The sequence below is a fragment of the Heliangelus exortis genome, chromosome 17 (assembly GCF_036169615.1).
Source record: "Heliangelus exortis chromosome 17, bHelExo1.hap1, whole genome shotgun sequence".
NCBI lineage: Eukaryota > Metazoa > Chordata > Aves > Apodiformes > Trochilidae > Heliangelus > Heliangelus exortis.
The window spans coordinates 9,696,380-9,724,268 of NC_092438.1; the positions used below are offsets into that span (position 1 = coordinate 9,696,380).

Genomic DNA, 27,889 nt, shown 5'->3' on the forward strand with positions numbered 1-27,889 from the left:
GCTTTGTAGGGTCCAGTGGTGTTGACTGACAACCAAGGGAGGAAACTAAGTCAAGGGAAGCACTGGTGGCTTCACTGGATGCAGAAGGGCAGCACAAGGCAGGTGGCAAACTGTGTCTGGATGGGCAAGCTGTGACTTCTCAGGCTCAATCACACTCAGAGCTACTTACGGGTTCATCTTTCTTCTGCATCCAGCTGTACTTTTTGTTGGGATTCAGCTCACGAGGCAGACGGATGGTTTTCAGACTTTCCATAAAGGGGGTGGAAAGTACTTCCATGAGCATGTGGGTGCTGGCAGCCAGCAAACTCTCCAGGGTTGGCCGGACAGGGAAACTCTCTGGACCTGCTGAGGACAGAAATAAAAAGCTATAGAGGTTCACCTTCCAAAGACTGCTCCTCCAGCAGGCACAAGGAGTGGTTGATGTCCCTTTCCGGACCATGGCAACTCAAGGAGCCTCCCAGCCAATCTTGGCCACCACTTGAGATCTTCTGTTGTACCCAGCCATGGTGCTACTGGCAGTTCCCATCACGTCTCACCTCAGGAAGTTACTGGAAGGTGAGATCTTTTCAGGACCTGCCAAGCTCTTGGAAAGCATCATCTGGAGCTACTGGGGCCTCCTGTGCCAAACCCCAACCGACTGTAGACACAGTGCCTGCCAGAAGGGTGTTACCCTGGCAGCTCTCAGCAAGTGGGGCTCCATTTCCGCTACACATACCACAAACTGTCTAGACATGGTGAGGGCCTTTGGAAGGGGAGAGCAAGTACAAAAGCCACACGTAACTCAACCTACTGCAACAAAACCCCTCCTCCAACCCCATCCAAAGTACCAGCCGCTCCTGCAATTCAGGGCAATGCTCTCCTTGCTGCCTGGCTGAAGCTGCAAGAGATCCCAAAGTGCCTCTGCTCTTCTGCATGCAAAGCAAGAGCAAGGATGGGATGCAGGGAGACCCAGCCTGGCCCAAGGCTGTCCAGACCACGCACTCACAACTTACTTTGCATTTCTTGCTTCCGTTTTTCCAGCTCCATCTCTGCAATTTCACTCAGTAAAGTGATCCCTTGCAAGAAGGAGTGCTCCAAGGCCTGGTCAGGTAACACCTCCACCTTCATCTGGGACGGAGTGACACTGGTGGTTGTCAACAAGGAACAAGCCTGAGGCATTTCTGTGGCAGCCACTAAAGCGTTCATCCCAGCCAGTGGGTCGCCAGGCTTGATGTCCAGAGCTGGAATTTGGCAAGAGATTGCCTCCTCAGTGTAGGAAGGGACCTCTGTCCCCTGCTCCCCCTCCTCAGGGGGCAGGTTGGGAAACTCCCTCCCCTGGGGCAAATCAGCACTCTGGAGCTCCATGGCTACAGAGGCTTCTTCCTGCTGGGGTGTCAAGTCCATCTCAGGTGGCTCGTTCTCCGTGTGCCCGAGCGAGTTGTCATAGTCCATGTGCACGGAGCAGGTTTCTGCTCCACTCCCAGTCTCTGTCTGAGCCTCTGCTTCTGCAGGGCAAGCCACAACCTGGTAAGGCGGTGGGCAGCTCTGGAGGTCTTCCTGGTCCTGCTCCATAGCACCCAGGGCTTCACCTTGATGCAAGAGGAGGTTGCAACTGTCCACATTCTGCACTGGGACGGCTGCGGAGGTGGCGATGTTCAGAGTCCCCATGTCCTGCTCACAGATGCCTTCTTGGCTTTCCTCCATCTGCACCTCTGACTTCACCCTCTCTTCCAAGGACTCCTCTTCTGCTGCTGCTTGGATGGGCTCTAGCATTTTGGACGGAGACAGGTGGATGGGCTTGACTTCTGGAGAAAGCTCCATGTGCTCAGAGCCTTCCGCGGGCAGTGGGACATCAGGAGCCAGGCCATCTGCATCAGCTGCTGCAGTGGGCTGGAGGAGGTAGGGATAGTGTCTTCCAAAAGAGGGAGGCAGGGACTGGAATGGATATCCTGGGGGGATCTCTGCAACACATGAGAAGGGACAGGCTGCATACAGGAAGGTCTCCAAAGCACCTCTCTCACTAAGGCATAGAGATAGGCTCCCTTCATCTCTCATCTCTTTCTATTTGCAAGCAGTGGCTGCCTTGGGCAACTCTCTCTTGTTAAAGCTGACACAGGCACCAGCACTCCAGAGGCCCCTCCTGCACATTTCCAGCACTCTCCTGCAATTGGAGAGAGATGTGCCTACTGCCTCATTCTCCCACCAAGACTTCAGCCCTGGAGGAACCAACCCAGGCTCAACCCAAGGGAAGAAGACAGCCTACAGACCAGGTGCCCCTAAAACCCAGGCATTGATCCGAGTCCAACACACTATCCCCAGTCCCTGCCTCTCCCCTGACTTTTAGAGGAGCTACCTGGTTTCCTCTAGAGGAAAGGATGGAAGCAGGAAAGAGCTGAGGAGAAAAAGGGAGGCAGGCACAAACACAATGGGACTCTGCCAAAGCAGGGGCTCTCTTACCTGGGAACAAGGCCTGATATGGACCAGCAGCTTCTTTCTCCAGCTCCAGGTCTTTCTTCTCCACGGTCTCAGGTGCCTCTTCCTTTGGAGGGATGGCAGGGGCAGGGGGTGGAGAGGCAGGGGGTGGGCTGGAAGGATGGGAGCTGGGGGTGGCAGGGTAGGAGTAGGCTGGCTGCGAAGGTGGCTCCTCCATCTTTTGGATCACCTCAGCTTTGAGCACAGACACGGGTGAGGCCCTGGGAGAGAGGGGAGGTGGACTCACAGCCTTGCTGTAGGATGTGGAGGCACTGGGAGACAGCACGGGGGGTTTTCGGTGCACCAGTCCCGGGGCAGAGGAGGAAAGGCCTGATTTGGCACTGTCCAGGCTCCTTTTTGTCACTTTCTCTTCCATATCTGCACGTTGTTCGTTTGCCTTCAGCCTCTCCTGTGACAAGACAAGAGCAAAACTCAGCATGACATCTTCACCTGCTCCTGCAAAGCAGAAGCCTGCCACCAAACGAGCCCAAAACATGGTCTTATCAAACACAGACTGGAATAAAACACATCTTCCTCAGTGCAACACCATTTTGAGGTCAATCTGATGGAAGGTGACACTGGTCAGAGAGAGGTTTCTTTACAAATTCCCAGCTTCAGGAGTCACATGTAGAGTGTCTCAACTTTCACTTGCAACCAAAGCAAACCATGTCTATTACTAAAGTCTCCTGGAAAGCACACATGTAAAATTGAGGTTGAAAACCAGATGACCACCATAAAAATTAAATGGGTGTAAAACACCCAAATAAAAGCTCGTAACTTCCAAAACCATTTGGTGAACAAGAGCTGGCTCCAGCAGTCTGACTGCTGCCAGTACTGCAGGTGCTTCTCCCAGGAGGTTTCTGTGGAGGTGAGCAGGTATGAAAACACTCACCTAAACAGAAAGATCCTTAGGGAAGGAATCAAGGTCATGTTGCTGCTGGACAGCTCTCCCTGACAGCACTGTTCAATTGCTCTACACCAAACCCCTCCAAAACCAAGCCCAACTGGGCAGGATGCCCTGATTGCCTCACTTCCCAGGGACCAGGGCAGGATCACACAACACACCTGTACCCCTGAGACACACTTACACCACAGACACAGCTGCATTTTTCCCCCCAAACGCTCCAACTTCAGGCTCGTTTCACATCCTAGTAAGAAGGTTTTGAATACACACCACGAGCTGGGCACTCCTCTGTAGCTCCATGGCATGGGCTGCTTGCTGCTGCAGGATGTAGAGCTCATGCTGCCTCAGCAGCTGCTGATGGGAGAGGAGCTGGAGCTGGTGAGCATGCTGGAGGGAGCTCCTGGTTGGGGGGTACATAGCAGGCCACAGCGGGGGGGCCCGGTCCATCAGCTCCGCTGGGGAATGAGCAGAGACTCAGTCAGGGAGGATGGGAATGACTGAAAGGCTCAGGATTGCCTAAAGGCAAGTGGCTCTACCCCAGCCCCAGGGGGTGGGTGATGCCAAATGCTGACTGCAGAAACACAACCAGTGATTCAGAGGGGAAAGGGTGCTCTTGACCCCTCGTCAGCCCCAGTCCCACCACCCCATGAGTCCTGGGGCTGCCTGGCTTGCTTTGCTCTCTCCACACCCTTGGTGTGACTGTCCCTGGCTGAGCCCACCTGAACTTCTCTTAACCAAGGACCCAAAGTCTACAGGGGATGAGGAACCACTGCTGAAGATGACACATTTCCAGCTCTGACACACACCTAAGAAGGGGCCAGCTCACACCCTAGAGCTGTGGCTGATGGTCCCCACAGGTATGTACAGTCCTATCTAGACCTCTCCAAAGCCTTCCTCTTCTATAGCTGTCCAAGCACAGTCCTCAGGGACACGCTCACATCCTTACCAAAGTGTGGCAAGTGCTCACTGGGGATCACAACAAGCTGCCCAGACTGTGGGTCTCTGGCAAACTGGTATGCAGAAGGGAGAGCTCCCCCCATGGCAGGGGGAAAGCCTGGAGTCATGCCCTGGTGCAGGGAAGGGTGACCAAGTCCTGAAAGAAGAAACACCACAGTCACAACTCACGGAATGCCGGCAGGTCCTACCCACGCAAGAAGTCCACTTGATTGCTCCAAAATATCTCCTTCCCTCTCCCCTAGGAGCAGACTGCAGCCTCACTGGGCACTTTGCAACACCCCATGGACACTTCCCTCCCTCCCAGGATACTCACCATAGGGATGGCTGGCCAGCCACATGGAGGGGCTCCCTGTCCTGGGCAGCCAAGGGTGGGCTGCCAAGTGTGAAGCCGGGTCTGCAGACCAGCGCCCGGAGCCCGTCAAGGCTGGGCCTCCTGTCACCATGAGGTTGGAGTTCAACCCGTTGGTAGCACAGCCAGAGGGGTGTATCCGGGCAAAATCTGCCAGCTCCTTGCTCTCTCTGATGAGGGGAGAAGAAAGAGAGAGCGAGTGAGAGAGAGGGTCCGAGTGCTGCAGGTCGCTGCCCGGCAGGAGGAGCCCAAACGGTACAGACCAATCTGCCAGATGAATGTGTTTGCAAACCAAGCTCAGGCACCCACAGGGAGCTGTGATGAAGGTGTTTAACATCACATCCAGAATAAAACATCCCGTCTCTTCATCCCTTTGGAGCAGGCATGGATTTGCAGCAGTCTATTAGGATTGCTCTGCTGCAGATTCAGGATCTGCCCGTAACCCTACAGTTCCCCACTCAGTGTTCCTCTCCACACCAGCAAGGCTGGTGCCAGCACCTTCAAGAGGAAGGATGCAACCCTGCCCCTCCTCCAGACAGGCTGTCCCCAAGCATAGCTTGTGGCACTGCAGGAGGAGACCCTGTCCTCCCTCTGACCCTCACCTGAGCAGCTTCTCCTGATCCCGCTCCAAGCGCCCTGCCAGGAGGTGGCTGTCCCGGTGCCGGTTCCTCTCATCCCCACAATCATCTTCCGAGCGTCCATGCCCTAAGAGACAGTCACCCAGCACCATCAGATGTGAGAAACAGTTCAGGGAACACTGTCCCATCTCCTCTGGGAACAGAGAGGCAGCACCCTGGAAGCCAGCACACGCACATGCCACTGTCCCCAAGGCAGAGGGGACAAGGTTAAAGTCCTGAAGGACAGAGCAAGGCTGTCTGTGTGACCAAGATCTTCTCACTAAGGCAGCTCCTGGTAGTGCATTTAGTTTGAGGTCCAGGCCTTTAAGACACCAAAAGACCCATTCCTCAGGTCAGGAAAGCCACCAGTTCAGGAACAGCAGCACCAACAAGACCATTTCTGCTGAAGGACAGTGGTAACTTCTCCATCTCAGAAGGAGATCAGACCCAGATAAATGCCTGCATCAAGCCACAGTTCTGCTTAGGGGGGCATTTTATCTCTGCACCTCTGCAGCACTTTCTGCTCCTGTAAACCAGTCTGGGAGCACTGGATATGTCCAAAGTTCTGTCCTCCTGCAACAGGCAGAACCAGACCCTCACAAACCCAGCATGCACCACTCTGTAATTCAACCCCTCAGAGGGAATCTGCATCCTCCCCAAGCCATGCAACAAGAAATGGTCTGGCAAGGTGGGGGCACATATGGTAGATGAGGGAGAGTCCAAAAAGGGAGGCTGGATATTTGGCTTGAAAAACAGCTCATCCAGAATCAGAACCACTCTTCCAAATACAGCCTGGAACGGAGGAGTTGCATCTGCAAGAGGTTAAAAGAAGCACCTTCACAGGAGCAAAGAACAACTCCTCACAGGACCACGTATTGGGGCCACTCTTCCCTTATTTTATCCATGCCCTTCACCCCATCTGCCTGATACTAGGTTTGTTTTTCCCCCAGCTTACCTCCCCCAGCTTTTTTCTTGCATATGTATTTTTTCCACAATCCCCTGCTACCCCTGTCTATGCTATGCTTTGGTGGCATGACTCCTTCCTAAATCCCAGCCCTGCTTGCAGGGAGCTGCTGGCCACTCTAACAGGACCAGGAGGAAGCTGTCTGCTTCCCCCCATCTCTGGGTGCACTTTGCCAGCACATCCCCTGCCCGGGAGATGCTCTGCACCCTGCAGGGCTCAGTGGTGCAGCACGGCCTCGCACGGCTGCACCCTGGCTCCTGACAGCCCTTTCCAGGGTCTTTGCTCTCCCATCTGGATCAGGCTTGGCACATGGGAAAAGCATCTCAGAACTTCAGATCTATCCTGCTGACAGGCAGTCTTTTCAAGGAGACCTCCACTGTGTATTTCCACAAACCCGGGCAGCCCATGGGTTTCTTTTTTGCTGTCAAGTCTCCAATTCCCTCAGCCTTTACTGTCAGAAGGAATACAGGAACAAGACAACATCTCTCCTGGCTCCCCTCCCCAAGGCTCCTTCCATGGACTTCAGGCACAAAGCAAAGATGCTTTAACACCTGGCACGCACCTCTACCTCCCAAAGGACTTTCCAGGGTCACCTCATTTCCCTTGCAGCCTGCCAGGACACTGTGTGGAGTGGCTGTCCCCAACAACCAGCCCCTCCTCAACCCACTGAATGATGCCCTATGCAGCCTCTGTTGCTCAGTGTTACTCCCCAGTCTCCAAAGAATGGGGCATCAGGGTTTGTGAACCAGCTCCAGAGTCCCAGCATCTCCTTTGGCCTCTCCACCAGCATCCCCACTTGCACACAAACCCCCTTCCACCCCCTGAACCAGGTTTTCTTCCTTTGCAGCCCCTTTTCCTCTTTATTTCCCCCCATCACTGCCCAACTGCCTCTTCAGTGTCAGGAACACAGAGCAAGCCCTCAGTTAACTCACAGCCTCCCTCCCCTCCTCACCACAAGGTGGGTTGACTCCACCCTTACTTCCCCACCAACCTTTTGTTATAAACATATTATTTTCTTATTTTACCCTCACTCCTCCCTCTCCCATCCACACCCTTTGCGCTCCGTTATTTACAGACAGGCCTCCTCATCTTCCTCTCATCCCCCATCCAAAACGCACACACACACTTTTCTTTTTTCCTCTAATTCCTGCCTAGCCCCCACCCTGCCGAGAGGACGGTCCCTTTTCTGGACAGACTGATGATTGTCCAGACAGTGAATGATCATTTTGTCTATATATACGAACATGACGCACGGACGGCATAGAAAAATTCAATCAGTTATGCACAGAGGAAAGGCTTAGGCCCGTTGCCTTGACAACCAATGCCCGGCACTAAATACTTGCATTTTACTTGCCAAATACTACAGATTAGCCAACTAAAGCCTGCTTTCTCCTTCTTAAAAGGTCTAAACATTCAAGCACCGTCCACTCAGTGCAAGCAAGCTAATGTTATTAGACGACTATCTCCTGGCACACAAAGGGGGGGGGTGGCAGCGTTTGGGGGGGTGAGAGGAGGAGAAAAGCAGTCTTGTTTTCTGTCTGAAAGCCAACTGCATCACTTAGCAACGAGCCCAGGGGCCTGCCAGAATTCAACCCTTGTTTGCAGCCTTTTAGTTCGGCTCAGTAAATTACATTTAATGCAAGCTGGGAGGGTCTGGGATGACTGAACGGCTGAACAAACAGCTCCCTGTGCTGCCCACGAGGTCCTCAGTCAGCTCCTGCCCCACCACGGGGAGGGCGATGGGAAAGAGGAGAAGGGGCTGCCAGCTGGGAGAAACCACCTCTTGCTGCTGAGGTTTGGGAGTTGGGGAAAAAGGCTGAAAAATGGGGAAAGTGAAGGCTAAAAATGGAAATCCAACCACTGCTTGCCAGCCACTCCTTTGTAGGCTCACCAAAGCTGAGCTCTCCCCATGCTGGCAGCCCCCAAGTGTCACCTTGCTGTACAAGGCAAGCAGAGCTCCACCACACTGACCAGAGCCATCCCCCCACTCCCACCAAATCCTTCCCTTAAATCAAACCATGAGGTTTAAAACACCATCATGAAGGTGGACTAGTGGGTTCCTCACTCCCTTTTCTAACAGGGACCAAACACATGGAGAAAGGGCACCTTCAGAGATGGACAGAGAGGTTGGAACATGGGAAAAGGGACACCCTCTTGCACGGAGAGTCATGCTCCTTGCTCTGGTCCACAAAGTGCTGGGAACATGAAGCAAAAAGAGCTGAGGATCTCAAACTCAGCTCATGCCACACAGCCTGTACTGCGAGGCTGCTCTCCCCAGGGAGCAGATCCCACAAGAAAGTCTCAAGAACAAGTCTAGGGAACCTACCTTTGATGCTGCTGAGGGACAGTGAGCGATCCCGGTCTGCCAAGCTGGGCCCCAGTTTGCTGCTGCTGCTGCTGCTGTTGTCCTTCTGCCGGGCCACGGCCACAGCGATGCCCACAGGCAAGTGCCTCACCTCCACCTCACCCTGGGAGCCAATGCTCTCCCGGCCAAAGGACTTGGCACTCTCAGGTCTCTCAGGGTCCCTCTTCAGCTGCTTTGCAGGCTGCTGGGAGAGCAGCTGCTGAACTTTGGAGGCACCCAGTTGTGAAGAGTCCAACTTCATGTTGCCCAAGCCACCAAAGGGGCTCTTCTTGCCGCAGGTCTGCCGGGATGCAGTCTCCTTGGCAAAGCTGCCACTGTACTTGATGAGGCTCTGCATGGCCGACCCTTCTCCATGGGAGGCAGGGTGGAGGACATCCACGGCACCTCGTGAGCCCACCACCGAGGACCGCGGCAACCCACTGGGGTCAAGGTAGACTTTCTTGGCTTCCTCCTCCACCCGGGTGACGTGGTTGTGCTGTGCGGCCAACACCGCCATCTGCGTGGTGGCGAAGTTGCCCATCTCAAAGGGCTTCCACTTCTGCTCAGGTGGTTTCAGCTGACCGTGGTCCAGGTGCTGCCTGGAGGAGTCCAAAGTGCCGTAGACCTTTGCCGCCTCTTTGGAGCTGGATCGCTGGAAGCGTTCCCGCTCGCAGGGCCGATGTTCTGCCTCCGGATTCGGCTTCAGCAAGTCCTTGGAAGCCAGGAACTCCCTGCTCTCCGGAGAGCCCAGGCCTGGCCGGTTGAGGAAGGGCTCCGAAGTGACCTGTCTCTTCAGCGCCATTGAGTTCGCCCTGATCACCGAGCCCTTCTCCCGCAGAACCTCCATCCTCTTGGCATCGCTGTGGCAAGAATAGTCCTGGGACAAGAGTGTGCGGGAGGCATCCGCGAGGCACCGCTCCGTGGGTGACTGCAGCACCCCCACCTTGCCGAGGTCCTTGTCCTTCACCTTGTTGTCACGGGCCTGCGAGGCGATTTGGATGGGCCCGCTCCTCTCGTCGTAGGCCTCGACCGAAGGCACGAAGGTGGGGGCGATGACTTTGTGCTCCCTCCCCAGCTCCTTGGCCGGCGGGAAGATGGTGTACATGCTGGAATGGACGGGCTGCGGAGGGAATGTCGTGGCCGGCGTCATCTTCCCCGGCTGCGAGGGGTGCGGGGAGGGGCAGCTGCAGGAGACGTGCAAAGCGCCCACGGAGGGCAGGAGGGGTTCCCCCCGCTTCAGCCGCTCGGCGTGGGCGTGCGTGGAAGGCCTCATGTTCTCATCATGCCGAGCGGGATCCTTGGCACAGCGGTCCTGCTCGGCACCCAGGACCTTCAGCAAGGGGTCCCCGCCGCCGTTGCAGTTGCTGAGGGAAGAGCTCTGCAGCGGGTTCTTGGATTTGGGTTCTCCACCGCCGGCGCCCCGATTTGGCATGTGCTCAGCCAGGAACGGCGAGAGACGCTCGCTGACCTTCGCCACCTTCTCCACCACGCTGACTTTCCGGTCGCTGTCGGGCTTGGTGTCCTGCGTGAGGTCTACCACGCTGCGGGGCCGGGGCTCCTCCTTTGGCTTGCCCTCCTTCTTGGGAAAGGGCAGGGAGAGATCGCTCCGGCACGCCCGCTCCTTCCCGCCGGGGTCTTTCAGGCTTTCTTTCGAGCTCTTGTGCAGCTGCCCAAGGTCCTTCTCCCGGAGCAAAGTGCTCGATGCGTGGTTGCCCGCGGTCCTCGAGAGGGGAGGCTGCGGGTGCAAAGCGGACTGGCCTGCATGGCCAGACAGGTAGAACCCATCTGCAGATCAAAAGCAAACAAAATAATATATTAAGGGCCTCCAACTCCTTCAGTCCTACACAGAGACAGACAAGAGGTGGAAAAACAAGAGGGAACGAGTTTCAAGAATGTCTCAGACATGGTCAGGAAGGACCAGGGCAGAGGAGACCAAGCTGGTACCTCCACATGGCCCAGATGGGATGCGGGACAGCCCTGTTTCAGATGCATGCTGAGCCTTGTGATGCGGTGGCACATGGGGGTGTCAAGAAGGGACCTGGACGGAGCTGCATCCAAGAACTTGGTATTGCTAAGGCATCCCTGGATGACATCCCCAAGGACAGGGAGAGCACCCAGGGGTGACTGAGAAAAAGGGCACGTAGGGACCCAGACTCACCTTTCTGTGACTCAAAGAGGCTGTGCTGACCCAGCTGGGCCAGGAGAGGACTGCCAGCGCTGGGGGGCTCAAGGTGGCTCAGGGGAATGTACGAGGGGTAGAGCCCGTTAGGCAGATGGGAAAAGCCTGCAGAAAATGGGAAACAAAAGAAGGAAACATGTTTCAACCACCTTGGAACCAGCCCTGCAGGAGCACAGACTGTTGTGGCTGTCGGTCCCTCACGTGCCAGGAGCAGCGGCTGCAAGGACACGGGTGGCCAAGGCACTTGGCACACAGCCCACGGTGGGGATGGCTGCTTGGGACCCCCACCCTAGGGGCAGACCCCACGCTGCAGGACCCCCCAAGCTCACCCCTTGCACCTCTGCAGGGCTCTGCCCAGGCAGCCAGGGAGCAGAGCCTGCAGGCTGAACAACCAAAGCTGAGAAGCTTTCTGAGCACAAGAAGAGTGACCCATGGGTGAGGGCACTCCCCAAACTGTGACAAAACCCTCTTCCCTGCACAGCTTTGCCAACATTGACTGTCCCTGCTGCAGCTGCCCAGCACCAGGATTTGGGAAAAAGCAAGGGCATCCTCCACAGCAGCTCACACCAAGCATAGGTTCACAGAGGCAAAAGCAGCTCCTTATCCTGGAAAAAGGCAAAACAGAGAAGAAACCCTGCCACCCATCCACCAGGTGATACAAAAGCAGCATGTCCCCCAAGTCCCTGATGCCAGCAGTCTGGATTATGTCCTGGACACTGGGGCCTCCTCCTAAAGTGAATCCCCCAGCAAAAACCTCACGCATGTAATCGTCGGCAGCGTTTCATCAGCGAATGCAATCACCATAACAGTTGTGGTAACACAAGCTCTTGGCTACAGGCAGCAATCCCTCTCCAACAGTGCCACCAAACGGCATCCACACAATATTACAAACCCCAACATTGTGAGAACCAGCATCCCAGTTGGTGCCATCATTTAAAGAGTAAATAAAAGCCATCAGCAGAGTCTGAAGGAGCCAGTCAAGCCCTCTGCAACCCTCCTCCTTTCCCCTCCTCAGACCCCATAAGCATCCAACTTCCCCAAAATTCAACGATCCCACGGAAAGCAACCAGGCAACAACTCTGCCCAGAGTCCAGCATCCAACTGGATCAAAACCAACCTCACAACAAATCTAAGAGGAGACAGAGAAGTTCAGTCCCCAAAGCTGCACGTGGAGCACCATCTGTGAGAGCTAGTCAATATTTCACATTATTTAGACAGCCGGGATCTCTTTCCCATACATGTTTGCATCCCGGCATATGTGCTTCACCGACGCAGAGCTCCGGCACAGCTCCTGGCCCAGATCCATCACCCAACACCTCCCAGCACTCCAACCCTCCAGCGGCAGGACCAGGGGAGCTGCTCTGCCCACAAAGTCCAAAGCAGAGCCCATTCCCAGCAGGTAAATCTTGCCATTCAGTCCTCTGCAAGGTGCTGTAAAGGCTGAGTGTGCACATGCATTCACACCACTCCTTGGTAACCCCAAAACCATCAGTGCTGGAGCACTGCCAAACATGTTCTCTTACTCCAGGGCTGAAGAGCACTGGGTAGCACTCAAGGGCACCCGGGTGAACTGTGAGCAGCTCCACCCTGCAGTGTGTTGGTTTGTTGTTTTTTTTTTTTTCCTCGACCACCACCACCTCCACCAGCACGGCTGGGCTGGCAGCAGGCCAGCATCTGGAGCAGGAGCGACACATTTCAGAGGGAACACGAGTCCCATCTGGCAGAGCACATGGTTTCAGCATGACAAATACCCTGGAGCACCCCAAGCCACACCAACCCCAGCCTCCACACACCACCACGTGAGCTCCTTCTCCCAGCCAGACCTCGATGCCAGCTGCAGCCACTCCAGCAGGCGGGAGCACCGGCACGGGTGAGACACATCCCATGCTGCAGACACTGCTGTGCACAGATGCTTGTGGCATCTTGCACACAGTGCAAGGACATGAAGCCACCTGCAAAGCTCCAGGAAGGGGACTTGATCCAGCCCTCTCACCCAGCACAAAGAATCCTGAATATAGCTTAAGGTACTGGTACCCAAAGAGGCGTTTTGGTACTGGTTGCATCCTTGGTCCTACTGGAGCAGCTCCCTGCCTGCAGCACCTTACCCTAGACAAGGGATCAGGGAGGACAGTGGCCAAAAGGCAGATGAAACCCCCTACACCTGCAAACCATGAAACAAGATGTCACAGAAGTTTTTGAGCCACAGCACTGGAAAAGGCAGCAGTGGTAGCAGGCAGCTTCACATGCAGTACGAGCTGGGGACAGGTTCAGTGGGACAGGCTGAGGAGCCTATGGGATTGTGTCACCATCCTGGCTGGGAAGCAGCAGCAGAACTGACCTGATGCCACCAGTCAAACACCTTGCACCAGACAGCCCTTCCCAGAGCCTCCTGTGAGCCACAACAGCAGTGCTGCTCCTGGGAGAGGAGTAATCCTAGCACAGGGGCCCACAGCATATCCCAAAGCTTTGCAGGTGGGAAAACCAAGACACAGGCATGTGCAAGGACCTGGCCAAACCACCCAGCTGACCAGCAGCAAAACCAGAGAGCCACTCAAAACCCAACCTCTCCTTTACCAGAACTGTTTTCCCTTCCTAAATACCCAAAGGTAGAAGCTGCCTCAGCTATATTCACCTGGCCCATATTCCCTGCCAGGACCCAGAGCTGGGGAAGGGAGAAGGGATGGGAGCTACAGCCTTCCTGGATGCAAATTCAACTCCAAGGCACCACCAGAGCATCCTTTCCATAGAGTCCTCCAGCAGCAACCCTGGACCAGCATAAGACTCACACACAGCCTGAAACCTGCTGCCCCACTTCCACGAGGCAGGACCTGGAGGTGAAGCTGCTCCTCCATGCACCGAGCAGCAGCATTTGCAGGAGGCGGCCGCGGGCGAGTCGCTCCCTCCTTGGATCTCCGTGCCAGAAAACGATGCCAAGGGGAGAAACTCTACCGCAGTGAGCAACGCACAGCTCACCCCAACCATGGGCTTCTGCCAGGAGAAAGGGAGGGGAAGGGGGGAAACCACAACCATCTCCATCTGCCGGGGGCCAGGGCGTTTGCTTGAACCACCGCAAGATCCGCTTCGCCCAGGGACACGCCGACAGGTCTCGGCAGGCTGAGCCACGCTCCTCCAGCTGACCCAGGGGCAGGCTGGCACCGTGGCACTGGCAGGGAGGTGTGAGTGAGTTGGCAGCACTGCCAGCCTCAGACTGGCTGAGTTCCCCCTGCCCTGCCCCGCCACGCCAGGCTGAACGCGTGTGCCCATCAGCACGGCATCCAGCGGAAGGCACCTCCGACACCAACCCCACACGGATGCTTTGCTGGTGTGGGCGCACGTGATCCAAAGCAGCTCAGAGGGTAAAAGGGTTTAAGGGGCATAGAAATTAAACCTCGAGTCACCTTAACCCTGTGTGAAGACAAGAACTGGCAGCCAAAATGCATGTCCCTGCTCAGCTCCCCCTGGGATGCTCCGGTGGGTGCAGTGGTTGGGAACAGAGGGAACACAGCCATCCCCTCCTTCCCAGCTCCAACATGATAAAACATACCTGCTTTTTGCACGATTGAGACATAAATCACCAGAAGCTGTTACCAGAGGAACTTGGTGGGTGCAGATGTGTCAGTCTGGTTGAAAACATCAACTTTGCTCAGCTCTCCAAAAGTGCACAAGGGGGAAGAGGTATGGCCGGTGAGTCACCACCGGGAGGGGATGTGACTGATGGGGAGATGAGATACCAGCAACCACACTGACCACACACCAAACGTCTGGAGGCCAGAGGCCTCGCCAGAGGAAGCAGGAGGGAAACGAGGCCCCACGTGCTTGGACCACTTGGGGTTTGCCCAAAGCTCCCCAGGAAGAGGGAGCCACCAGAAAACATCTCCTGGCTGAGGTGGACGTTCCAGCAGTGCAGCTTGCCACTGGTCACCCAGAGTTTTCTCTCTCCATCAGAGTGGTCTCTCTTCATCTTGACCCTCTGGTCCTCAGGCTTGAAATTCAGTTTCAGCCAAAGAAGTGTCCCAAGTTTGAGTTGTGATAGAGCAGGGCAGGAGGAGGACAGGCTGGAGCCCAGCGGTCAGGGCTCTGGTTGACACACCAGCTCGTGTGTGTGCCAGTGTTGGAAATGCTGCTCCAGCCCAGCCTGGCTGCAGGAGACCGGCTGGAACCTCAACAGCATCTCCACACTGCCCTCCCTTGACAGCTGCCAACCCAGTGCAGAGGTGACAGCTCCCCTGGGCACCCACAGGGGTGAAGGACACCAAGCGGGCGCCATGCAGAGAATGGGAATTCACTCCCTCAGTCCAGTTTTCCAAACCAGCCACAGCACCAGCGAGAAGCAGCATCCACAAAGCCTCTTGCTCCTGCCCGGGGAAGGTTCTCAAGTCCATATTGTCACCTCAAAGGGAATCACACAACAGGACACATCTGAGTGATTGGCAGCCTGGATGGGCAAGCAAGTGGCCACTTGTGATGCTGGCTACAAAGCACCCCCTGAAGCTGAGCCCCGGGCACAAGACAGCTTTGCCCAAGAAACCACAGCCCCATCTCCGGAAGACCTCCAGCACCCTGGGAGAAGTGAAGTAACTCCCCCTCACCAGCCCGTTATGGGTTTCTGACACTTATGAAATGTTTCCAACCGCCGGCATCTTGCCCCATCCTCCCCAGGCTGTGACAGAGGGACACACTGCCAGGAAGCAGGCTGGCAAGGAGCTGTGGCCACGGAGGAGCCCAAGCTGAAAAGCTTGGCCCCACAGTCCCCACAGTCTAAAACCAGAGGTGCTGGAAAACACATAGGAGAGGCTTTGGGTTTATTTCCATGAGATGTTTTCAACTCTGGGCACCCGGGGGTGGTTTGCAGACAGGGTCTCAACTGGCTGCTGGGCTCTGGCACAAAGCAGAAGCCGCAGCCGCTCTTGGCCGGGAGCACGGTCACCTCTTCCCCAGTCTGACCCACAGCACCCCTCCTCCCAGGCAGCCAACTGGGACAGCAGTCCATGCCACAAACAGCTGGAGAAATGCTTACATCCTCATGAGTACCCTTTCCCCAGCAGGGAGGGAGGAGAAACAGCAGTCCAAGTACAGTGAGTGCCCGCTGGCTGTCAGCCCCCACAGAGCCCCCCTGTCCCACCACTGGTGGCACAGCCACTGTCCCAGCACCACCTGCCTGTGCTCACCACCATCCATGCACCCCTGATCCCCTTCCTGTAGAAGCAGCAGCTTCCCAGGGGAGACCCTTCTTAGGCCTCCCCCCCCCAGCACACACCTCCCCGTTGAGGAGTGAAATAGCATGGCGAGGCAGGGCCACAGCCATTTCTCATCCACACATTTATGGCTGCAAACAGCTGAGAGCCAGGAGTGCTGACAGAGGATATCTTTGCCACCTCTTCCCCTGCCTGCCAGGGCTGCTCCAGTGACACCCCAGGCACCAGAGCTGCCTTGACTCCCTGCCACACAGACGCCGGCGACACAAATTCCCAAACACACCAGGCTGAAACCAAAACCCTCAGATCACATGTGCCTGGACCACAGCAGCAGCTGGTCCCCATCCTGGTCCCTGTACCCACAGCCCCAAGCCATCACCACCATCACAACCCAACACCCTCCACCCCAAACCCCAACCCTGCCGCATTTACACCCCATGCCACGGGGCTGGCAGCTGCTTCAAAGCCTCAATTTACAGCCTCGATTCTCCATGTCCCCTGAAGCTCTGGGATCTCATCCCCTGAATCCAGAGCAGCCTGGTCAATTTAACTCCCTGTTTCATCTTCTGAAGACCCCGGCGAGCTCGGAGACAGCATCCTCCAGCAGGGGGTCCACGCTCCTGGACTGTGCTGGCTCCAGCATCACCGCGCCACTTGCCTTCAGCTGCAAAAATCACTACCTTAAAAGCCAAGGCGAGTTCTCCCCGCAGCTCAGCGCCGTTCTCTATTGTTTCCTTTAATTTTATTTTATTCCACGGGAGACTCTATGTCCAGGCTGCTTTATTTTTAAGTGGCTCTTGCACAATATTTACTACCGCTGGCAGCAGCTGTGTCAGCACAGAAACGCGGCGCGTTCCGGGGTTTCCAACGAGCTCTCCCGTAGCCATTATCCCGCGGTGCTGAAGCCCTGCTGGGGATTTTATTGCCGTGTTACCCTCGAGGTGAATCACCTCACTGCCTGGCCCCCCCTGCAGCCAAGGCACACCAAAGGGCAGGGTGCATGCACGGGGCAAGTGGGGGTTCCCACCTCTGTGGAAATAAATATCATCAGACCGAGCCCTACACCTCACCTCCTCCTCACCCGGGAGCTGGAACAGCCCCAACACCCCAGAGATGGAGGAGGAGGAAAAAGGGAAGAAGCTGCTGCAAGGGCTCAAGGGATCAGTGCTCGTGCCCCAGCTCTGACCCTGGTGTCCTGCAGACTCATCTCGTGCCTCTGTTTCCACTGTGCAACAAAGCAAATGCAACCTGAGGTCTGGCAGCACTGCAGGGCTTGAGGTTTCAGAAGAAGGACTCTGATGGGATGCCCTGAGGTCCCCTGTGAGGTCACACACCAGCTCCCTACTGACAGCACCTTCATGAGGGGCAGCAAGAAGCCACCACAGGTCCCTCAAGCAGAGGGCAAGATGGGTGGAAACCATCTCGAGACCCTTGGCCAGTTTGCACAGCCTGAAACACCCAGTTTTGGAAGCACTGACCCTGTCCCACGTTAATCCTGATGCAAAACACTCAAAGCAGTGTAAATGCTCCTGGGTCAGCTCCAGCTGCTCCAGCAGAAGTTTCTCCTCTGCATCCCCAGCCTGAAATCCCTCACCACATTGGATCTCTCTCCTTTTGCACTGACATAATTAAACCTGACACCCCAACGGGGGTCCACCAAAACCTCCAGACTCTCACTACACAACTGCTCAGCTTTCTTCAAATAGCAAGCAGCAACCCAGCGGGCTCCTCAGCTCCACATTTACAAAGATGCTGGACGGAAATTAAAAAATAGTAATTTTAACTCTCAAATTATCAGAATCCCCAGGAATGCAGAGCCCGGCTGCTAGATTGTAGCCTCTCCTGATTTTCTAGGACAGCATCAAAATGTCTTTGCTCTGGGCCATCCCTCACAATGGTGAAGACCCTCCAGCCCCTGGTCACTGGCACAAGGTCCCTAGGACTGACCCTGCACACACTTTTGTTGTAGGTGCTCCCCTTGCCCTATGCATAGAAATTCACCCCACCCTGTTTTTATTTCACTATCGTTTTTTTAAATCACCCAAACTTGGTGTAGAAGATGAGATGCAAACAACCAAGCCCTACCCGTGCAATTAACCCAGCAACACCCACACTGCCTTCCTTAGAGCTCCTTACCCTTCACTGCCAGAGCTACAGGCAGGGGGAGGTTATTGTGGGATGCCACGGGTGCTGGTCCCCACATCACCTGCACCCAGTTGCCTGCCAGCAGCAATTAAATCAGCCTTCAAAGAGAGATCCCAGTGCCATTAGCTGTGCCCTGGAGGGAACACGCTCTATTTTCAGCCACAATGACTTAAGACCAGGTCACCAGCAGGTTAAATGGGACCATGCAGCATCCTCTCCCTGCCCTCCCATTGAGAAATGACACACTGCTGTGTGATGGGCAGCACCCACGGGTGGACACACAACACGGTGCCCACCCAAAGGTAAATGCCACCTGCCTTCTCCTTCCTGTCACCTGCTGCCCTGGCTGCCTCCCCTCTGCATGGATAGTGGGTGGGGGTTACCATGGGATCACCCCCAGGTTCATCCCTGCCTGTCTTTCTGTCCAACACAGCAAGGGGTCACAGCCAGGATGGATCCTGCTATGCCCAAGCCCATGATGTGCTGGAAGGAGCCTCAGCATCCTGAGTGGGTTCTGCAAACCCAAAGCCCATGGTGCTAGAGTGGGGCTGCCCATCTCACCCTTTCCTCCAGAAGTCAGGTGGCCTCACTGCAAGTCTCCAAACTTCCCTAGGGTTTCCCAAGGGACATCAGAGAGGTGGCATCTACCCACAGCAGCTCAATCTGCTCTGTTAGTAGGTCCACCACAGAAACCCAGCCAGCCACCCCCACCATCAACATCTGGCAGGGAAGTGGCAGCTGGATGTGGGTTTGCTTTGCCTCCCAGGCCCCTGCCAGGCACAGTCTGCATGAGCTGGGGTGGCTCAAAGCCCTGGGAGATGTGACCTCCATCACTGCTTGTTTTAGAACTTCTTGTTTGCAAAGCAACTGCTGTGGCTCAGCACCTCCCGGGGCACCTCAAAAAGGAGGGTGGCACTTGAAGGGGAAACTGAGGCTCAGAGTAGCACAGCACCCTGATCAGACCTGAATATCAGAATGTTAACACCAAACAGCCAGCAACCACTGCATGACACAGGGGTCTTGGCAGTGAGAAGGGGACCAGTTCCAAGAAACACCCCAGGGCTGGAGCAAGGACATCACCAATGACCCAACCACATCCGAATGGCTCCAGTGTCACAACTCCCACTTGGACAGGTGGGATAAGCACAAGGTGAAGCCAAAGGCATCCACATGTTCTGCTCAGCGTGTCACAGGGGTGAACACATCCCTCTCCCAGAGCCCACCTTGAACCTCCACAACATCTGCAGGGACCAAAACCACCCTGGGAGAAATTCAGCAATGGGGCTGCAGACATCTGGGGCTGGAAGGAGCTCCGTAGATGGAGCACAAAATCCCCTAAGCCTCTTTTCCTTAGGAAACCAGGCTCAAAAGCTCAGCTTGTGCCCAGCCTATCCTCACAATCAACCCCACATTCAACCCTTTTTCTTTCCATAGGCTCCTGCCTTCCCCACATCCTCCTGAACATCAGCCCCACGCCACCTTTTCTGCACCACAGAAGCAGCGAAGCGCAGGGGTCTCGGTGGCCGTCAGACACCCAACGCTGAGCTCCTCCCCGATCACCAGAGATAAATGCAGAGGCAAATATCATGGCAGTGCAGTTTAATTCCTGATGAATTATGCAAATCCGTATTCAAATTGAAGCACAGCCCTTGGGCTCTTGACAAATTGCCAACCTGGCCCTGATGACACCGAGCGGGGACGGCCAACCCTCTGCCAGGTGAAGCACTGGATGGGTGCCCTATAATATGTAGGGATACACAACCATATGTTTGCACACCTCAACTTAGGGAGACCAAGGAGCACCTGCAAGAAATGATCCATGAGTGACTTTTGCATTTCTTCTGCCTCCCAGCTGTGTTTAGTCTGGCCAGGGATGGGCACCAAGCTTTCACATCCTTCACAAGATGGAAGGGACTTGGGCTTATGGTGAGATTGAAGGGACCTGGGCTCATGGTGAGATTGAAAGCAGTAAAGAAGATAAAATTCACCATGGCTGAGGTTGGGAAGGAGAGGAGGCAGAGGGGAGCAGGAGGGGAAAGCCTACACCACTTGTGCCAACATGAATGTCAGCGCTGAATCCGAGGAAAGGAAGACGTGTCCACACAGCAGGAATTTCTCATCCCGCACAAACCCCGAACATCCATTAACACCAGCAGCACAATCAGCACTCTGAGTCTCTCATCTCATTAGGGAGAAAGCTCCGTGGTAGTGCGAGGACTGCAAAGGGAAACCCCAGCACCTTGTGCCTGCCCGGCAGAACAGGGACCGGGGAAAGGTGTCCTGGGCTGTCACAGGCACCCCGGGAAGGCTCCTGCACCCATCAAACTGCCTGGATCTTTACCCACTGGAGTGTTATCTGCTTGCCTGGCATGTGACACGGCACACAGGATTCCTCCCCTAGCAGATCAGGACACAAACCACCAGAATTACACACGCTGAGCAGCGGTAACACGGGGGTTGTTTAATTCCCACACCGCTACCGGCACTGCCTGCAAGCAGCCGAGAGCTGAATCCTTTCAAAAACCCTTCCTCCCGAGCACGCTGGCCAGTCCAATTATTATTTTTATATTTTTTTAATTAAAAGCAATTAAACCACATGTATTAAAAGCACATTCGAGCCATGGGGAATTCAGCTGAGAAGGGATGGGGGGCAGAAAGGGAAGCACGGGCAATACAGCTAAACCATCAAACACAAAAAGGGCTCTTTCCTCGCAGGAACGTGACAGGGTAAGATGGATGGCAGCAGAAGCAAGAACAACGTTTGCAGAAGTTGCCAGGGATACAGATCCAGAGAGACGGGGCCGAGTGCCTTAAAATCTCTGTTACTCCCCTACCAAGGCACGTTCTCTCCCAAACACACCGCTTTGCTCCTTCCCTTGCTCCAAACCCACCATGTTCATCTCGCCCGCCTGCATCCAGCTTGCTCAAAATGGCTCTTTGGCCACTGATCCGCTGGCAATCAAATTTATTCCCAAGGTCACTTCAATCCCTTTGCCACTATTTCAAGTCTCGCTGGATTTAAACAAAACACCAGCCTCAGATACACCGAGCCCTCCCTCACCCCCTCTCTTTTCTGCCCATCACCTCCCTGATTCAGAGATACCAAACTCTCAGCTACCTTTTGCTGCCCACAACCATCGGTGACAACAGCTGGAGAGGAAAACCAGAGCAGAGTGTGTACCCAGGAGCTGATCCCGGCGGCATGGGGACACAACCCAACTGTCACCACCACCACGGCACCGCCGTACGGCAGCGCTCCTGCCGCGGCATCCTCTCCAGTGGATGGGGATGGGTATAAAGGGTTTGTGTGGTTGCCATCCCCACGGTGTTTAAGAGCTGGGGAGGCTCAAACGATAAGAAAAGGAAATACATAGCAGGGAGAGATGGTGTTTTTCCCCAGTCAGCGTCGCGGTGCCCGCGGACATCCAGCTGTGCCGCGCCGGAGCAAGGCCAGCCAGAAACACGGGGCTGGGAGAAAACATGGAGAGAAGGAAACCCCCAAATCCTCATGGCCAGGGAGAGGTGGCACCTTGCAGGGTGGCTGTGCTGGACCGCTCCCCTTCCAAACTTTGCTATTTAAAGAGCATCCCCAGCTGGAAAAGCCGGCAAGGAGCTGCCGCAGCCAGACACAGCGCTGCTCCCTCGCCCGGCCCCGCAGGCAGGGAGCGCAGGGCTGCCCTCGGCTCCCCTTCCTCCCCATCCTCCCCAACCCCGCCTGCGTTTTCAGGTCGGTTCAGGGTCCACTGTGCTCTCCGTTTCTGCGTCGAGGCAGAACAAAGCGCTCCCTTGTCCTCGGCACCTCGAGCAGGCGACGCTGGATCGCGTTACCTAACCCAGACCAACATCCCCTCGTCCCGGCGAGGCAGCTTTCATGTCAGCACATGCCAGCCTGGCCCCGATTCCCCGCACCACCTCCCGCCCCAAGCTTTAACTGGATCAGTTCAGTACACGATGCAAACACACGGAGCCTTGTTTCAACTCGTCGGGAGCTCACCCCAGCAGGAGGAGGTGATCCGACACCCTCCCGACGGTCGCAGCCCAGCCGCGAGGCGCTCACCTGGAAGGCTGCCCTGGCGACGTTAATTCCCCTGAACAATATTCATTTCCATATTCATCACAAGATGGTGAAATGACAAGATGGGGGGTTATTTACTATATAATTATAAACTAATTTCAGCTTTACCCTGGGTTATCCTAGGCAGGAGATCTAAAATTTCCCTTACGAAAGCCCCGCTCTGCTAACCACGTCTGCAGTGAGATTAATTCCCAGTCATTTCCATTTCTCCAACAGCTGCTGTGCTGGGAAAGAGCAGGAGCCTGTCCCCAACGCTGGGGACATGCCCGATGCTCCGTGTTATCCCAGGCTAGGATTTCTAGCATTAACACATCCTCCGGATCAAATTTTCCCTGGCACACCATCAGTCAGTTGTACAACCCCACCAAGGAGACTGGGTGCTGGGTGGGAGGCAAGGCTCGATGGGGCTGGGAGAAGGGCTGCTAGAAACCACGCTAATAAAGCACATCTTTGCCAGTGTCGGGTGTCAGAGGCAGGGCCAGGCTCCCACCCCTTCAGCTGGGGAAGATTTTAGGAACCACAAAACAACAGAGATCCAGCAGGACCTTGCTCCGAGCAAGGTTACATCACCACATTGACCCTTAGGCTCCTGTCCACAGTCCGAGCCCTGCATCCCACCCACCAGCTACCACCACTTCAAAAAAGGCTGGAGGACAGAATGGACAGTCCTTCCCACCCTTTCTAAAGGATGAAGATGCCACCCGACAACCCACCCAACCACCAGGACCTTGGGGAAACCGCCGGGACATCAGTTAAAAGAGTCCCCAAAACCACAGGAGCACAAGATAAGAAACTCCTAAAAACGCAGAAGCCTCTTTTTCCATCCCTAGTGCAAAGGTGGCCACGAGAAGCTGCAGGAGCATCTCTTAATAGCCCAGCACTTCCATCACCCCCGGAGATGCCAGGTATAAACGGGATGAGCACAACGGGTCCGAATACAACATCCCCACCAGGCACAGGCCAGCAGCACCTCCCCAAGCCCCGGACAAGCACACTCGTTGCTCTGCCTGCAAACACATATCAGAGGCTCTCACTTCATCAGGACCTCGAGGGAGGAGAAACATCTCCCCAGGCAAGTCTCCAGCCAGCCCGCATTCCTCCCGGTGTTACCCGGCCAGCCCCTGCCCCACCGAGCCCCCCTCGCACCACCCCCTGGGCGGGCAGGGAGGGGGAACAGCGATTTCAAGGGCCATTAAACACCGATGGTATTTTCCTTGCAGCATCAAAACGTGACCAAAAAAGTGCCGCGTCGAACCACAGGCAAAATTCCACCGCTGGTCCGGGAGCCCCCTCCTTCCCAGCCCAGCTCCGCGGAGGAGCAGGGCACGGTTCGGTCCAGCACTGCATTGGTGCCATCCTGGTGTAGCCCATCAGGGAAGAGATTTTAAGCACGGATGCAGTTTCGATGAGCAAATTGTGCTTCTGCTGGCAGCACCGACAGCAAGGCCTCCTCTGCAAAACCTGCCGGCTCAGCAGAAGTACAATTTTGCCATTTTAAGGATGGCTACGGTGGGATTTCGCTGGCACAGCAAAGCTATCCTGGGGGAAGAGGATATTTTGGGGTTTTTTTTCCCCCCCTCCTACACTCCTACCTGGCCCAGCTGTCCTGAAAAACTTCTCCCTGGGCACAGCAGGCCTGGAAGCAGGGATGGTTTCCACCCTAAATCCCTGCATTTGAATGCACATGCTAATGTGGAAGAGCTGAAAGCAAAGCAAACCAAAAATCTCTCCCCTCCACCTGACTGCTTTCCTTTCAGCCCCTGCCCTCCAGTTGGATTTAACACAAAGTCAGCTCTGCTCCTAGAGCCACGTCCTTTTTCCCGGGCACTGGAAAGTGTTTCTGAAGCGTATTTTTATGGAAGAGGCTGGGTGTCCTTTTATATAAACACAGATCTATTCCAGTAGCCTGCCCAAACACATCCGATCCAAGAAAAGATACCTCAGTGCATGGCAAAAGCGCAGAATTTTATTATGATTATTTTAAACTGAGGGAGTTTTTCTGCACATGGATATCTGCTCACACAGCCCCGCTGCCTGGCACAGACGCGATCCCGGAGCAGCCCTTTTACGATCCAATCCCAAGGAGCCTTTTCCACCTCCCCCAAAAACACAGAAGCTGCCAAGAAAAACGCAACCACCACGGGATGGAACTGAGACCGGGACACTTGCTTAGACCTGAAGATGGTGGGGCAGGGAAGGAACAAAACTCTCAAATCCCTGGATTTTGTGCCGCAGGCTGCGGAGCAGAGCGCGCTGCTGCTTTAATGGACTCGCCCGCCTGACTCCATCGATTGCAGCAGCTTTTTATGTAAGGTCTTCCAGGCAAGCTTGGCCAGGGATGAAATTCCATTGCAAACAGTCACTTTCCTCCCCCAGTGGGGCCCAGCAGAGCACCCCAATGCTCCCCAGCCTCCAAAACCTCCCCTGGTCTCCCTTGGGGATGGGGAGAGGGCAATGCCCAGGAAGGCAGGGGGGGACCCAGGATGGCAGCCGCACAGCTGAGGGCTGATCCATCTCCCACCTCTATCTCCAGCTCCCTCCACGCACTTCCAACAAAAGGGTTTCTGTCCCTGTCCCCCAGCCTGCACAGCACCAAAGTGCTACCATGGAATAAGAACACCCCCCAGAGAAAAGAGTCTGAGGGGGGATTGGTCACAGCCCAAGCACCCGCATTTTGGCAGAGCCTGGGCTGCCGTCACGAGCAGAGGCTACAAGAAAAATAAGGAGTTGGTGTCGGTGATAACTGGATTCTCAAATATGGCCAATCGTGCTATTTTTACAGGGGCTTATTTATTTTAGGAGGACGCTGGGACAGATTCAACAATCTCTTTCTTCAGCCCGGCGGTATTTAAAGATCGGTTTGAACCGGCTCTATTTAAAGGCTTCGCCTCCTGCCCACTTTTCTTAACCCCTTGCACAAGCCTCTGCTTTCCAACCCTTCTAAACCTCTCCTAAAAGCAAAACAAATAAAAAAACCAACAAAAAATACAAACAACAACAACAAAACCACCACCACACATCACCATCAACACTGCAAGCGCAAACCTACAAAGGGCCCCTTCGTAGCAGGAAGCAACCATCATTTCAAACAATATTGTTAAAGCAATAAAACAAAACAAAATCTAAAAATCACTGCCTATCCCACTGCCGTGGTGCAATGGAAGTTTGGATTGTTAATTGTACACCTCTTTTTCATGCAGTTTTTAGTCTGGTTGAGAACTGCCACGGAGAAACCAACCTCACTGCAAGCGATCGTCCCAGGGAGCTCACAGGGAGAGCCGGGCACCAAGGAGGTATGGGCTGGGATGGGGGGATTATCAAAAGGTTTCAAAGATAAATAAAAATAAGAATATATATTAAAAAAAAAAGAGGGATCCCAAAAAAAAACATTCCCTCTGAGGGGAGGGCTCAAGTCTGAGGTTCACCCCCAGCCCAAGAGCTTGCCGGAGCAGTGGGAGAGCTTGTGGCTGGTAGCACAGAGCTCAGCTGCTCCTTTCAGGGCTGCCTGGATTCCGGGAAAGCACCAGAAAAGGAAACTTTGGGAGGGGAAAAGAAAAAAAAAAAAAAAAAAAAAAGAAAAAGAACGAAAAAAAATCGCCCAACAAAAGAAAAAAGTTGTGAGGGAAAAAAAAAAAAAAAAAAAAGAGAAACAACAACAACCCACACCCGGTTTGGCTTGAGATTGTCCAGATGAATTTTTGCAGAGATTTGTTTCTGTTTTAGCAAGAGGTGGAGGAGGGGAAAAAATACTCATGACTAAAAAAAAAAAGACAAAAGGGAAGGAAAGAAGGTGTTTGCCCATGTGCTTGGCTTCAGAGCCGTTGGTTTTACACCTCTCCTCTTAGCACCTGGGAAATTGGCACTGCCACCTAGTCTAAAACTAATAAATCTTTTTCCCTCGATTCGGGCTGCTTCCTTCTCTGCAGATGTTGGCAATCAGGTTTGCAAATTTCAAAGTCATTCATGCCGGGTGGCTGGGAGAAAAGCAGGTTTATTATTGCAAAACCTGTCACCCTCCCAACGCCTAAAGTAAACTCCGAGTCACCTCTCCACGCCCAGGGGAAAGAAAGGGAGAAAAAACAAAAAAAAAAAGAGCCAGAAAGGGAAATCAAATGGTCAGAAACCCTTTATGTCCTCCCCGGGCAAGCTCGGTAGCAGCCCGGCAGAAGATCGGGGAAGAATGCGGGCAGGAGGCTGCAGGCAGCGTCCTCCCGAAGGCTGCCGGACCCCGAGTATTCCCACCCTGCCAGGCGCTGGGAAAGGGAGCTCGGAAAGGGAGAAAAAATTAAAATCCCTCCCACAAAATACAGTTTTTTAAGCAAATAAATAAAAAGCTGACCGAGGGGAAAAAAAAAAAAGAAAAAAGCCTGTACCTTTTAATGCTTTTTTTTTTTTAATTTTTTTTTTTTTTTTAAACGGAGAGACAGCCCTGGGGCTTCCCGGGAAAGGAGCACTTCGAGAGGGGGAATAAAAAATACGAAAAGGGAGCAGCCCCTGCATGAAAAAGTTTTGTTTCAGGGCTTAATAAAATTATAATCATCCAGGACAAAAAACCAGAAAGCTCCAAATCCGGGCAGCGCTGGGGACGGCAGCAGGGCTCGGGCTGCACTGCCGGAGAAAATCACCAAAACTGCCCCGGTTTGCCCTTTTTCCAAGCCTGAAGGTGTTCTGTTCGGGATTTTTATTTTTAACTAGCCGCGATCCCCTCCCGTCCCCGAGCTGCCTCTCTCTCAGCTTTGCCAAAAATCAGATTTATTCCCCGCGTTTATGCCACAAAACACCCGTAGCCGCCTCGGCGGGGATTTTTCTCGCTGCCAACAAACGGCGCGGTGGAAGGGAATTCTTCCTCCATTAGGTTATTTTTTTTCCCCTTTCTTTCCCCTATTTTTTTCCCGCCATCTATTTTCCTTTTTTTTTTTTTTTTCCCCACTACAAACTAACGCCAGGCAAGGCAGAAAACCCTTGGGGAAAACACACGCACGCAAAAGCTGGTAGCATGCATTTTATATATATATATAATTATATTTTTGGCGCTTAAAGCCCTGCCGGCTGCCAGCCCTCGGGGTCTGCAGCTGCCCGGGAAGGAGAGCGGGGAGGGAGCTACCGGGGCTGCTTTTTTTTTTTTTTTTTTTTTTTTGCATGGGGGCGGTGAGGGGGTCCGCGGAACCTTACCCGGGTGGGAGTGGAGGCTGATGCCCGATGCGAGGAACTTTCCGGGCTGGAGGGCGGCGGGAATCCCGGCAGCCATGGGACCGGCGGCGGGGGCCAGGCGGCCGGTGGCTCCCAGGCGGTGGCTCTCCATGGCCAGCCCGGAGAGCAGCGGAGGGGGCCCGTGTACCGAGCGGGGGGGCCCGAAATCTCGGCCATCCATCATCCACTCGCAAAGCTTCAAGGAGTCTCCCGGATCGCTGTCGGTGCCCGCCACCGCCTTCTTTCCCCCCCCCCACCCTCCCCTCCCGCCCCCCACCCCCCCCCCCCCTCCTCCTCCTCCCCCAAAAAAATCAGATGGTTTTCAAAAATAAGGCGTCCAAGCGTCCCATGGCGCGGTGCAGGGAGCCAGCCCCGGCGTGGCGGTCTCGGCGCTGCCTGTGAGAGAGAAAAAAAGGGGGTGCAATAAGACAACCTGCCCCGACACCCCCCACCCCCCCCCCCGTGCTCCCAGCCACCCCCCCATAAACACCCCCCAAAAACCCACCCTCACCTCCCGCC

The 27,889-nt window shown here is 54.8% G+C and overlaps 1 protein-coding gene across 4 annotated transcripts in view; it reads right to left on the minus strand.

Moving 5' to 3' along the window:
• The window catches only part of TNRC18 (trinucleotide repeat containing 18), a 55,925-nt gene extending 28,294 nt beyond the window's left edge, over nucleotides 1-27,631 (minus strand). For 2 of the 4 annotated variants that reach the window (XM_071761068.1, XM_071761067.1), the window contains exons 1-10: nucleotides 27,353-27,630; nucleotides 10,745-10,870; nucleotides 8,569-10,371; nucleotides 5,264-5,366; nucleotides 4,626-4,831; nucleotides 4,302-4,448; nucleotides 3,626-3,810; nucleotides 2,437-2,860; nucleotides 993-1,940; nucleotides 170-345 (exon numbers count right to left, since the gene is read on the minus strand). In XM_071761068.1, coding sequence (XP_071617169.1) covers nucleotides 170-345; nucleotides 993-1,940; nucleotides 2,437-2,860; nucleotides 3,626-3,810; nucleotides 4,302-4,448; nucleotides 4,626-4,831; nucleotides 5,264-5,366; nucleotides 8,569-10,371; nucleotides 10,745-10,870; nucleotides 27,353-27,554 — 4,320 coding nt within the window. In that variant the 5' untranslated portion in view covers nucleotides 27,555-27,630. Of the gene's footprint in view, nucleotides 1-169; nucleotides 346-992; nucleotides 1,941-2,436; nucleotides 2,861-3,625; nucleotides 3,811-4,301; nucleotides 4,449-4,625; nucleotides 4,832-5,263; nucleotides 5,367-8,568; nucleotides 10,372-10,744; nucleotides 10,871-27,352 lie in introns of all 4 variants that reach the window. The other 2 variants (XM_071761070.1, XM_071761066.1) reach the window with 2 other exon arrangements.
• Between the last annotated feature and the right edge of the window lie 258 nt (nucleotides 27,632-27,889).